Here is a 13,500-nt window from a genome sequence, read left to right as displayed (position 1 = left end):
GACATCAAGTCCGAGCCGGCGTTTTCAAGCAGTGAATCCGCTGTGAGTGCGAGAGCGCAGGTGCGGCTGTAGCATCCAGGAGACCAGTGCGACCAGTGCCATGACGTTCTCCTGACTGTAGGGCGTCGAGGGCAACAGTATGTCGTGTTCAACTTCATCGACAGGAACAGAATGGAAAATGGTATGTATTTTGACAACTGAATGAGTGGACAGCCACATTTCACGCACTAGGCCTACTTATAATAGGTTCATATTGCACTTTTTAATAGCCCTACAAGTAACCATATGTGATTTACATAAAACTGAAAAAGAGCGAGACCTAGGGACATTTTAATTGAATATTCATGACTCTGCTTCTGATAGACTGGCCTTGAATAAAAGTTACTAAACATATTTTTAGCAATTACATACTTAGTGACAAGAAGCCAGCCAATGTAAATGAGGACACCCACCTTTTTTTTTTTTGCACAATACATTTGTAATTTGTTGCTGACGTCACAGTGACTATTGAATTTCTTTCAAACGCACTGGAGGCTACATTTGGCCTGGATAAGACATAACAATAACACGGTTAATAACCAGTGGAGCGAGCTAAAGATGAATACAATGACTGTCCTCTGACAAGTTCAGAGGGCATGATAAACCGTACAAATCCAGTGGAATATTAGGCAGAGATTCCCGACATTACTGTAATTCCTTACATGAGGGGGGCCTCCCCATCCGACCCATCGGACCCCGCCGCTCTATCCAGGGTATTGTTGAACTGCCAGTCTACATTAAACATGGCTGCTCTCACTGCGCCTTGGATTATACTCTTTCAGCCTCTTTACCAAATGATAACTCTCCTCCCTCCCTCCCTCCCTAACTGGGTATGGAGGGGGCACAAGCCTTATAATCTCAGAATCATTGAAATCCACCACTCAAAAGCCATCATTTGGATACCATGCCATTAAAAAGTACACGCCTTTTGAGGTGACAACATCCTGCTTGACAGACTGCAACTTCCTCCCATTGCTACCCCCGTTTGATTCGCGTCGAACATTAGAAACGTCTCCCTAGTTTTTCCGTATAGTAATGGCGCTGTTCTCAACTCAAAACCAACAAGAGGGCATAACTTCATCAAAAACGGTTCGAGGAACAACCACAGTTTATAGCAATTGACCAACATAACAAGATGAACCACCAGGTTTTAAGATCTGGCTGACTAAAGAAAACAGGAGAAACTACTTGGCCAAGGTGCCACGGGCGTTGCCCTGACCTTCAGCCACTCCTCATCAACTAACCAAAACAAAGCAACCACTTGAAGTTACAAGTGGAAGCCATGCAAAGTGGATCGGTTCTCCCTGAATCTAAACTTTGGTACAAGAATAAGAAGCTTTCAGGGCACAGGAGGAAGATTAATGCCAATAGAGCAGTCTGCCTCTAATCTAGAGTGGTCCACAACTGAGGCTGATCTTCATTGGCATGCTCCCCTGCCCCCCTCGCTCCACTGGTCCTGGGGAGAGGGGCCGAGGGTGTCGGAACCATGTGTAACCATGAGGGCATGTATCCCGGACATGCCCTACATGTAAATGTTTATTAACATATAAACAAATCGCAACCCATGGTGCCTGAGATTTAGGTACCGACTGGACTCGTCTCATTTGCCTTCATGACAAATGGGAACCACACATTCATTTTCTTGTACCAGGTAAACCAGTAATCAGAAATGCACAAACAAATGAACCAGCACACAACTCAAACATAACCTAAGAAAAGGCAACAAAGTAACAGGGATGCAATGTACTAAAATTAAAGGTATCCTTGACCTTATCGAAACAATGAATTTTCAATGGATATTCTGTCCTGATGTTAGCCTGGCTAACGCCAGACCTCATCTCAATCTACAATTGAGATGAGGTCTGGGAACCACACATTCATTTTCTTGTATTTGAGGCGTGGTTTACGATAGCTCGGAGCCGTTTATTGGGCGCTACGAATGTCTATCATATGAGTCTGTACGTAGCTCATAGCCAATCGTATCAATTATACCAGATGACGTATGTAGAGCGACAGAAATTCGATGAGGAAGAAGCCATGGAAAGAACTCGATGGGCGTGTCGAATAGACGTCGTCATCATCTTGCCGTCCCTCCCCGTTCTGTGATTGGTCGGATCTATGGAATACAGGCTGCACATATCAGGGTTCGGCAACTGGCAGCCCGCGGGCCATGATTGGCCCGCCAGACATAATATCTGGCCCGCAAGATTTAGGGGCCGGGCATACACTTGTTTATATGGCCTTGTATGTAGTAGGGCTACATATAGTCATGTTGTGTGTGGTAGGCATATGACTAAGCCAGCTGACGGGCCTGCGTCGCAAATTCCAGATGCATTTTAAAAAATCAATTCCTTGAACTAGCCTTTGATAATATTCTGGCCCACCACCTGCTGGCTGAATTTTTTTTGGCCCGAAGCCAAACTTACTTGCCAACCCCTGTCCTATGACATAGACGGAGCATCGAACGCTACTGCCTACTGGCGTTGATGAGATGCGGGCCGCCATGTTGGAATGGTGATCCGCTCCACTCAGTGCAATCCGTTTCGCAGGAGCAATGAACTGTCAGCGCATTTAATTAATCAAACCTCACTGAATACAGCTGAATTTCACACGTTTTTTGGTCATACGTGTAACTATGATAAAGGACACATGGTTTGGCGTGTTTTATTATTCATAGTTTGCTTAACAGTAATAGAATATTCTGCTATAAGCGACCAGACGTCTGAGATCAAAACTGTGAACATAATCCATATACATAGCTAAACAAGCAAATGAAAAATTAAATACTAACACAACGGAAATGTTTATTAGGCTATTAACAATATTATAAAAAATGATACCGTAATACACCCGTTCTTTGTCTTTGGATCTTTTGATTAAATGGATCAATAAATGTTGAATGCAATGATCGCAAGCAGAGGAACGTGGGCACTGGGCAGCAGCTGAACCAGTCTAAAGATCAAACACTTTTAGTGATAAAGAGTCACCACAGTGCCTAAAAACCATCAACGTCATTCATGATAAGTAAAAGGTAAAACCTCGGACACGAGAAGTTAACGGAGTTAGATTTTTTGCGGAGACACATTCCTGTTCCCCACTTGTATTGGAGCGAGCGGAGATATCTACTTCTGGGCCCCTTTTAATGGAGGGACCCGTCCACAGCCCGCTTAAACAGCTTCAATACCAGGCTTGGCCGCTGAGCACTGGTGGATTGCCGAAGAGTGCACTGTTCCTGGGGGCTTGGGTCCCAGCCATGGTCCCAGCAGGGAATGCTGCGTCGGATGTCAGCGCTAAATGAAATCGCGCGCAAGGCAGCATGGGTGGGGGAAATCCATTTTGCGCCACCTAGGGGATACCGATTAGCCATGTATGTTATTTTTAATTTTGGACAAGAAATTAAAACACACAATAATATACATGCTGCTTTCTTGTTACATGACTGAAATACGTTGGGGAACATGGATGGCCGAAGGAATGTTGGCATATTGTGGTTCATCGCTGATTATAATATAATATATGCAGCAACAATTCATGCTTATTTTGGAAATGCATTAAGAAGAAAGGGGGTTAAATCGAAGCAAAATATAGACGATACAAACACATATTGCATAATTACACATCAAATGATGTGTCGAAACGTCAACAAACACTTTTATAATACTTGCGTTAATAGATTGGCGAAGTCACGCCTCTTCCGGTAGGGCTCATGGGACCTATGAGATCGAAAAATATGAATGGGTGTCAATGGAGAGAAAATAATTATTTTCTGGTCCCGGTCTTTATATGCCCTGGATTACACATATGTTGTTTGTGGATTTAAAGGATAATTTTTGCCCTGTAAAGGATTTAAAGGATAATTTATGCCCTGTAATCCAGGGCATATAAAGACTGGGACCAGAAAATAATTATTTTCTCTCCATTGACACCCATTCATATTTTTCGATCTCATAGGTCCCATGAGCCCTACCGGAAGGGGCGTGACTTCGCCACTCTATAGGCCACCATTAATAAGTCGAATCTCGGAGTTGTCTTGAACAAGGCACATGAAGTGGGTGGGGTCAACAACTGAAGTGGGCGGAGTCAAGGTAACAACAACGATGTGACTGCGGCCATGGATTGTATATCACTAGATTCAGCATACTACAATTCATTAAATTGCAGGTCATATATCTTCATTCTTTTCTTTTAGGTAAACATTTGTATTTATATTTATTTTAACATCATGTTTATAAATTATATTACAATTGCGTAACGACTGCGTGGGCGGTGTCGCTAATGCACATTTTATCAAGGATGTATCGTATCTTTAATATACAGCATGCGCATGATATAATATGCTTTAGATATTTCTATAACGGTAGTCCAAACGGGTTGTTATAGTATTCATTGAACTAACGAAATTGTATGTCATATGGTCCAGTATTTAGACGGAAGACAGCAGAATAAAGCAGCAGGGACTTTCCTGTTGGCCGGACGTGAGGCTGACGTAGTGGAGCTGGAAATTCCTGTTGGGTTCCTCATCGGGAAACTATCTTGTCATCTTCATCGTGGAACTATCTGTCACCCTCGGCTGTCACCGTCATGGGACATAAGGAGTCCACATCAGGGGGGGATTGAGATGAGGGGATCTGATGCCATGCCATGGTGAAGGCACAGTGGATAGATACCATAATGGGGTCTAAAAGTATGATTTCACTATCAGCGCGGTTCGTTGATGGGGACATGTTTATTCACATGTGATGCATGATTAAATCGATTGACAGTGGAACTTTCGCGCTCATAAGTATCACGTCAATAAATTATTTTAATTGCTATATCGATTCAACCTTTCTGAGGGGTAAATGTGCTTATTGCCCCTCTAAATGAAAGAAATGAAACATAGACTGCTCACATTTAAATATGACCATATTCAAATGTAGCTTTCTTTATACCCTGTACGCTATTATAAATCCGATGAAGGACTGCTTTCTTAGGTTTCGTGTCGATATAGCAGCGAGGCTGTCTAATAGTTTCGCTTTCATTTGGAGCAGAACCGTGAGTGTGTGACTGGGGGTTATACCCGTGGCGTTATTCTCCCACCTCTCCCACTCAGCCGCCCTCTGTAATACTACATGTAAAAACGAAACTGAACAATCATGGAAACTCTTTTGGAACTGAAAAAGAACCAGTTTCTGATGGCCCTGTGTCGCAGCGGTCCTCCGCCTGATCTGCAGTATGACAACTCCTCAGGTACCAGCTCCTCTCCTCCTTCTCCCTTTCTCCTCGAACCGCTACATCCACTTAGCCATGCCATGACATCTTTGTTGGGTCTCTCTTCTAGTTTACCTCAATATGAGATATTGGTTCATGGTTCCCCCATGTCAATTATTTTAAATGTTTGGCACTATATACACCCAATTTATTATGTTTACGCTGGAGTCTTTTTCAAATTATTTGTATATATATATATATATATATATTTTAAAACCACCACCCCAATTTTGGTTTTAATTTAAATTGCTTGAGTGTCCTGTGGTGACTGGGAGTAATGTGAACATGTTTTGCCTGTACGTATGTATGTCACTTATGGCACCCATTGCACTACTGATCAGTGGGATCCCGACTCTGAAGGACGGATCTCCCACTCTGCGTTTCTCCTCAAGATTTCTTCCTTGCTAATTGAGGGAGTTTTATCTTGCCCTCTGGGGGGGCCTTTGAGACTACCTGTCATTAAGGGCTATACACGTCCTCTCTACGTCCCCAGAGCTCTTCCGCATCTCCACGTTCGCCCGTTTCCCCGCCTCGGGCGTGACGGAGCGCAGCCTGGCGCGGGCGGGCTGGTACTACACGGGCGTGGGCAACAGGGTGCAGTGCTTCAGGTGCAACGTGACGGCGGAGGGCTGGCAAGCCGGGGACTGTCCTTCAGAGAAGCACCGGCAGCTCTCCCCCTCCTGCCCCTTCATCCAAAGCCTGCCCTCCACGGCCAACCTGCTGTCCTCCTCCCACTCCGCCTTCTCCCCCCTGCGCAGCGCCCCCGTCCTGCCCCCGGTAACTGATACTGCCTCAGTTGTGCTGTAGAACGGGGTTGGCCCTGAACCCAGGGCTCACACAAAGCCTACTGTGAGATGAGGTTGAGACTGACATGGTGACTAGGTCTGTAGCCATGCCTCCGCCGTGGGATGCTGTTGGTCTAATGGCAGGCAAGAGGCGGGTCTTATGAGCTGGAGAGCCATGTTGAAATGTACTGAAAGATGAGGTTGAGACCCCAGGTTTTTAGTTCTGTTTAAATGTGTACGGTGGTTTGGATTTCTTCCAAAGGCCTTTCATTCTAAACCGGTGTGCTTTTTTTGCTATCTGCCCCAGCTGTCGGCCCCTGGCCCTGCGGTCGTCCCAGCACCGGCCCTCCCGGCTCCCAGCAGCCAGGCAGAGGAGCCCGCCACCTACATGAACATCGGCTTCTCCGCGCCGCCCCCGTCCAGTCCGCTGGCGTCCCGCGGCGTGGAGGACATGTCCCACCAGAGGCCGCCCGTGTGCCACAACCCCGGCATGCGGCGAGAGCAGGAGCGCCTGGACTCCTTCCAGGCCTGGACGCTGTCCATCATCACCCCCGGAGAGCTGGCCAAGGCCGGCTTCTACTTCCTGGGTCAGGGCGACCGGGTGGCCTGCTTCAGCTGCGGGGGACAGGTGTGTGTTTGGCCAGTGTGACTTTGCAGCCGTGGCATCATATCCTACCGGGTCTAATTTATAAATAGTACTGAGTGCTGATGACCACATCAGGGGTAACATCACGTGTGTCTTGCAGCTGAGTAACTGGGTGCCGGGTGACCGCGCCGCGTCGGAGCACCAGAGACACTACCCCAACTGCCGCTTTGTCAGAGGGGACCGGGCCGACAACGTTTCCCTGGCTACCGCCGCGGCCCCAGGCCTCGGGGCCGCCACGGCGGGGCCCTGGCAGCTCTCTGGGGCCGCGGCGGTGGTGGCCCCGGGCCTCAGTAACGTGTCGAACCCCGGCATGCAACAGAACGAGGAGCGGCTGCTCACCTTCGTCAACTGGCCCTCGCGTATCCCGGTGCGGCCCGATCAGCTGGCCAAGGCCGGCTTCTACTATGTGGGTAAGAAGCCACGCCCACTCGCCTTAAACCGCGCACCTGATGGTGAACTGAGCGTTCTGCCCAAAAATAAGGGCTTCCGTTGACAAAAGAAATCAATAAATACTGTATATAAAATACATATGCTCTTCCAAACTTTACATGGAACACGGTGTGTTGGTTCCAAAGGTCGTAATGATGACGTGAAATGTTTCTGCTGTGATGGCGGGCTTCGCTGCTGGGAGTCTGGAGATGACCCCTGGGTAGAACACGCCAAGTGGTTTCCAAGGTAACTGGTAACCATGGCCCTTCAGTGTATTAGCCTTTTGAATTTTTGTAATGCACCAGATTTGCGCTGTGAACTATCCTCTGATACAGGGGAGCTTAGCACCTGTCATCACTGCATCCAATGCTGATTGGTGTCTCTTCTGTATTTATTTTCAACTGTGAGCTTCATTTGCACTATGTACTTATCTGCTAATAATATACAATAATAAGTAGTATATTCAAACTTCTATATTTCAAGGTCTTTCAGGGCCTTCTGCTGTATGCGAACATTGCACATGCTAAACAGCACCTTATATTTAACTGTTTTTGTTTCACAAAATTCTGCTCTTTGTTTTTAGTAGTTTAGTTATTCATCTACTTTATTTTAAATATATTTTGTGTGAAGGAACTTGCAAATTTAAGAATTTCATTGCTCAGTGCAAACTATGTTTCCGTTGTGTACATGACAATAAACAATCTTGTGTCTTGTATCTTCCTGAACGCAGGTGTGAGTATCTCCTGCAGGAGAAGGGCCAGGAGTTTGTGCATCAGATCCAGGCCCGGTTCCCGCGGCTCTTTGAGCAGGTTGGTAAAACCAGCCGGTTACTATTTGGGACTGTAGAGCAGGAGACATCTCAAGACTGATCCATTTAGTTTTTTCTTGTTCCTCCACAGCTTTTGACCAGCGGCGACACCACCTCCAGAGAGTTTGTGGACTCACCAGGTAAGGAACGCGTCAGGTTTAGGACATGACCTTGTTTATTTGTGGGCTATCCTTATAACATCGTTCGGCAGTTTGGTATCCAGGCACGGTTTCAAAAGACAAACGTCTCAGTGTTATTGTAGAGGAGGCCGTCTCTGTGAGAAATGTCAACGGAGATCTTCGTTCATAAATCCATCCCCTACCTTCAGTTTGTCTTTTATGAATCCTGTAACTCTCCTCCTAGTGGTGCACGTGGGGCCTGGGGAGGAGCGCTCGGAGGACACGGTCATGATGAACACCCCGGTCATCAAGTCGGCCCTGGAGATGGGCTTTGAGCGTGGCCTGGTCAAACAGACGGTGCAGAGCAAGATCCTGACCAGCGGGGAGAACTACAAGACCGTCCAGGAGCTGGTCTCGGACCTGCTGAGCGCCGAGGACCAGAAGAGGGAGGAGGAGCGCGAGATGCTGGCCGAGGCCATGGCCTCAGGTACAGTCTGCTGTTCTCCCTCTCACTATGTACTGTCATATGTACTGTGCCAAATCCCCTGCAGCTGAATGCCCCTAAACCGCTCCTATGTTTTGCACTCGGCCCCTGGTTATGTTTTTTTTCACATTTGTGAGTGTTAATGCAAGGCGACAGTTGGTGAATCACAGACCTTCATGGGCTCTCTAACCGCGTCTGTTTCAGATGGGTTCACGTTCCTCAAGAGGCACCAGACAGCGCTGGTCCAGCGGCTGAAGAGCGTCGAGTCTGTGCTGGAGCACCTGAGGGAGCAGAACGTTATCAGTGAGTTTCCAGAACGTAAAGAGTGTGTCATTACTGGGGTATTGACACACTGGTCAACTTTCGGCGAAATTTCCAATTTTTTTTAACCCAAATAGGGCAACCGCCTAATAGATAAGACTGAGTTGATCTTATTGTTAGCCCTGCTTCATATAGTAGATCATATAGTAGGTATAGTAGATCACTGACAGGCTTTTACTCACACTTAAACAGTTTGGTTAGAAAATGCTTATTTTGTGGCCCCCCAAAGCTCTTTACAAGATTGCCTAACATTCACCCATTCATTCACACCCCGTCAGCAGCGGGGTTCAGCTATGCAAGCGACAGCCAGCTCGTCGGGAGCAGTTAGGGTTAGGTGCCTTGCTCAGCTTGAGACTCTAGGAGCTAGGAGGAGACGGGGATCGAACCAGCATACTTGCGGTTACCAGCGTCCGTTCTACCTCCTGAGCTACTGCCGACCTTACAGAGAAGGGGCCTGGGTGCCGTACATTGCTCATTTTCTGACAAAAAACCTTTACCGTTGTGGGCAATCACCAGTTTGCACCCCTGCACTTATATACTGGAGACAGATCCTCAAGTAGTGGGAACCTTCATCAAGGATAAGTACGTGCATTATGTGAGAATTGTTGGTTTTGGCGAACACAACAGCCATCTCTACCTCCTTTGGGCTACTGAATATGACAGCCTCAGTACTGACTCTTCACGTATCTATTAAAGGTAGGATATAAGACAAATGTACTATACTATACTACAAAAAATGACCATGATGTGTCAATAGAGATTAACATGCCGAGTGGAAGTACTGTCGTCTCCGACAATGCTACGGCCAACTTGTTCTTTGAATTTTCTTTTCTGGTTCGCAACGCTTTTATGTTGCTGTGTGGCATGTGTGTTCTGATTCACTATTCTCAGAGTACACTCGGTGGCAAGAAAGGACATATATTGGCACACAAACACTGCCGTCTGCAGCCATGGAAGCAAGCTAACAAACTGGATCCCCTGAGATGTATTAGATCATACAATTCTACCCCACCTCAAAAGCCCCATCCACCTTTGAATAAGTATCATGACCAGAGCTGTGAGGACGGTTAAATCTGGAGTTTCATTTGACAGATGGAGACAGCTTAAAGCCCAGAAGGATTTCCAGACAGATGCTAAATAAGCTGGCTAATATTTTGCAAACAAATACAATAGCTGATCAACTTACAGTGCAGGACTCGTTGCCACATTGTCAAAATGGAAAATGTGCGTGTTTCAAAATATTATGCCACCCTTGTGAGTTTGATGAGGAAAAAGGGGCGGGTAGAGACAACTCAACATTGTTGTGAATTTGGGCCGCAATTGACAAGGGGATACCTGATATTTAGAAGCACATTTGCTGATGGCTCTTGTTGCAGACCTTGTTGATCAAACCTTGAACCTTTGGCCTGTGCTGGGAATCAAAGTCCCTACAGTGTGTTCAGACCACAGTACCGTGGTCCCCATCTGATGCGGCTATGTTCCAAGTCGGTATTCATGGGCGTTCAAGTAGCAGAAGACTGCACTCAGTTCCCTCTTGCTCTCAGTTCCCTCTTGGCTAGCATTAAGAACCAACAGGGCTCGGAGAGGAAGGCCCACGAGGAGGTAAGGTAGCCCTCCACGACGGTCTTTGCTTACGCCGTCCCCTTGCTCCTTCCCACCCCACAGCGGCGGAGGAATACGGGGGCGTCCAGGCCCTGCCCAGCGGCCCCCAGCAGACGGCCCGGCTCCTGGAGCTGGTCCTCAGTAAGGGGAACGCCGCCTCGGAGCTCTTCCGCAACTGGATCCAGAAGAACGACGTGCTGCTGCTCAGAGACCTCATGGGTACAGCCACCGACACGCTCCGTCATCCCATCGTGTTTGTGCAGGCCACCGCAGAACGTCGGGACATTACAACCAGTACACGAGTTGGCCCTGCTAGCGGGGTGGGGGTGGGTGGGGGGGACACACTGCAGTCTACATCACATGACTGACATCCCCAGTCGACATTTAGTCAGAGTCCACATTTGCATAAGATTCATCCATTCCTGCTTTACATACCGTGGACATTTAAATTCTGTTAACACAGTCGGCACATTCAGTCCGATCACAGCATTGTCACATTATGTGCCATTTATTTTTTTCATTATCTGCATTGACAAAAGTCATGCAAGTGATTCGGTTCACGTTTCTTTCACATGATTATTTGAAAACTTGTGTTTTTCCCCCCCATGTAAAATCCTGGCTCTGCTAAGGCAAAAAGTACACCTGCTCAACTATTGTCCGTCGCCTTTCAATACGGTCTCTTAGCATCCTCAGGCTTAATGTGTTCTCTCCACTGCACTTTCAGCCCAGGCAAATGAAGCTGTGTCACCAAGTCAGGATCTCTCAGGTACATACACACACATAACCTGCTGCACTGCACTGCAGCCAGGCAGTGGCGACGCTTGACTTCGCTTATATATATTATACTAATGCATTACATTCATGTTCTCACGTTATTGGCAATGAATAACTGCTCTTGTACCCGACGTTCATCATGACCTGATTTTTGTTGTAAGCAATGATAATTGTCCTGACCTGATAATTGTCAATGCTATGCTTGGTCCTGTATTATCTGCTCCTTCTGGCTTGCTATCAAGCAATATACTTTATCCCAAATTCATAGGGAAAACAATGTAGATAGTAACTGGTGTTGCAGAAGATGCAACCTTGCAGTAGATAATGCTGTCTAGTCCTAAGAGTCAGCTTGGCAAATGCGATTGAGCCACCACTAAATTCAAACAGTTTGTTGTCCGATGCTGAAGAGTCTTCAGCGGTTCATTGTATTGGTCTTAAAAGGTGGTGGGATTCAACGTATTTCAGCTGTATACGTGGGTGATGTATTGTACGACGTGGTGGCGGTGGTGGGATTCAACGATTTGCGGACGTGTATGTGGGCTATGTACTGTAGGTGTTTGTGACTGTGTTCTCCATGGCTGAGTGTTTGGGTCCTCGACTAACGACCCTCCTCTCTGCAGAGCTACCCATGGAGGAGCAGCTGCGGAGGCTTCAGGAGGAGCGAACGTGCAAAGTGTGCATGGATAAAGAGGTGAACATCGTGTTCATCCCCTGCGGACACCTGGTGGTGTGCAAGGAGTGCGCTCCCTCGTTGAGGAAGTGTCCCATCTGCAGAGGCCTGGTGAAGGGGACTGTCAGAACGTTCCTCTCTTGAAGGAGCGGCAGTGGGAACCAGGGCAGAGACTGAGGCTCCTGGGATCCATTGGTTTAGTCTTGCTGATTTTTATGATTAGCATGCGGTGCATCTTGTAAAGCTACGAGTCAGTGTATTATGGGAGGGGGTTTCAAAATATTGCATATGCTGGGGACACGCTAACCAGGCTGTTACTATTAGAGTAGCCTGGTGATGAGTAATTTGAGTAGATCTAGTTACACTGAGTTACACACCGACGATGCTGAGGGTTCAATACTAAAGTGTGATGTTGTGCCTAATAAAAACCTGTAGATTTCAACCTGTTTAATCCAGTGCATTGTACAGCATAATTTAGATAAAATATTACCTTGCTTCACATACATAAAAAGCGTGAAGCAATCTTAACACGTACAATTACTCAATTATATTTACTAAACGGTAATTGCAGTGTATGTGTAAGCTAACTTTCCCTTACAGCCCATGATTTAGAAAGTCCCTTATGTAAAACCAATGTTGTCAAATACCTATTTTAAATGTAAAAACCAACTGAAGAAAATTCATTAATCTAGCAACCTTTTCACTTTACACATGGCTACTTGAGATCGTGGAAGATATCATTTTGGGGGGCACTACTGGCACATTAGAGGGAGGGTTCATTCATTAATTTGGCTGCAACATGCAACCTCATCTCTAGATGCTAAATACTGGACCTTTGATGTCACTATTGATGCAAGTACACCTACCTATATAAATAGTGGTTCAAGTACGCGTATTTTTAACAAGATGTGAAGGCCAAACCAAGGACCTTATTTGTAGGAACTGCTATCCTTCAAAGAGAGACCTGGTTTTCTGAAGTGAGGTGTATGCCTTAGCTCCGTACATTTTGTCAAATTAAACATGTTTGGTGTAGAAAACTTTTGTATAACTTATCTAAGAGGTCCCTGTGCTCAAATTAGGTCAGGAATTCTCCCTTGAATCAGGACGGTGGGTGGGCACCAGTGAGAATAGGCTATCATTTTGGTGAGCTCGATGAAATTGAAAATGAAATTCATTTTATATTGTCCGTTTTATCATTTGCGATTAAGTTTATTCAAGAAGGTTGATGTAAAAGTTCATGTGTGATGCTGATGTTAACTTTTGATTGCCGACTTTGCCGTTTATTTGGTGTTGAATGAAATGTATTGTTTTTGATTGTGTATGTACTAAACGCTTTGTGTAGTTATATCGGTGTCCTATAATCCTATGTGGGACATGACAGAACTATAAAATCATTCATTCATGTAGGCGAGTTTAAAATGTTCCTATATTAAAAGCACACCAAAACTTACATTTGTAGTATAACTAGACTGATGCTTGAACGTAATGCAAGAGTGATATTATTGAACTAAAGGGTATACTTCAGACCATATCGATTTGAGAGCAATAAAGCTGAAGTTATCATCAATTTCAG

The 13,500-nt window shown here is 46.1% G+C and overlaps 1 protein-coding gene across 8 annotated transcripts; it reads left to right on the top strand.

The window, feature by feature from the left end:
- The first annotated feature begins 48 nt into the window (after positions 1–48).
- On the top strand, positions 49–13,494 carry birc2 (baculoviral IAP repeat containing 2). 8 transcript variants are annotated; one of them, XM_060056581.1, is made up of 14 exons: positions 4,043–4,200; positions 4,460–4,683; positions 5,132–5,268; positions 5,783–6,066; positions 6,382–6,702; positions 6,821–7,130; positions 7,296–7,395; positions 7,880–7,958; positions 8,028–8,097; positions 8,321–8,563; positions 8,765–8,863; positions 10,547–10,702; positions 11,208–11,249; positions 11,878–13,494. In XM_060056581.1, the coding sequence occupies exons 3-14, from the start codon at positions 5,175–5,177 to the stop codon at positions 12,069–12,071; spliced, it is 1,992 nt and encodes a 663-aa protein (XP_059912564.1). In that variant the 5' UTR covers positions 4,043–4,200; positions 4,460–4,683; positions 5,132–5,174; the 3' UTR covers positions 12,072–13,494. The 8 variants fall into 8 exon arrangements, with proteins under 8 accessions (XP_059912559.1, XP_059912564.1, XP_059912561.1 ...); XM_060056578.1 differs by having other exon boundaries at positions 5,070–5,268; XM_060056579.1 differs by having other exon boundaries at positions 4,460–4,723.
- Positions 13,495–13,500: the final 6 nt, after the last annotated feature.

The sequence above is a fragment of the Gadus macrocephalus genome, chromosome 7 (assembly GCF_031168955.1).
Source record: "Gadus macrocephalus chromosome 7, ASM3116895v1".
In the NCBI taxonomy this organism is placed as follows: Eukaryota; Metazoa; Chordata; class Actinopteri; order Gadiformes; family Gadidae; genus Gadus; species Gadus macrocephalus.
Note: the sequence above shows the minus strand (reverse complement) of the source record. Positions and strands in the feature narration are given on the sequence as shown.

Bases quoted from the DNA above. Each gene is read 5' to 3' on its own strand.
- birc2 (XM_060056576.1), top strand. From the start codon at position 5,175: ATGGAAACTCTTTTGGAACTGAAAAAGAACCAGTTTCTGATGGCCCTG. The intron at 5,269-5,782 runs GTACCAGCTCCT...CTACGTCCCCAG, and splicing joins GCAGTATGACAACTCCTCAG to AGCTCTTCCGCATCTCCACG. The intron at 7,959-8,027 runs GTTGGTAAAACC...TGATCCATTTAG, and splicing joins TCCCGCGGCTCTTTGAGCAG to TTTTTTCTTGTTCCTCCACA.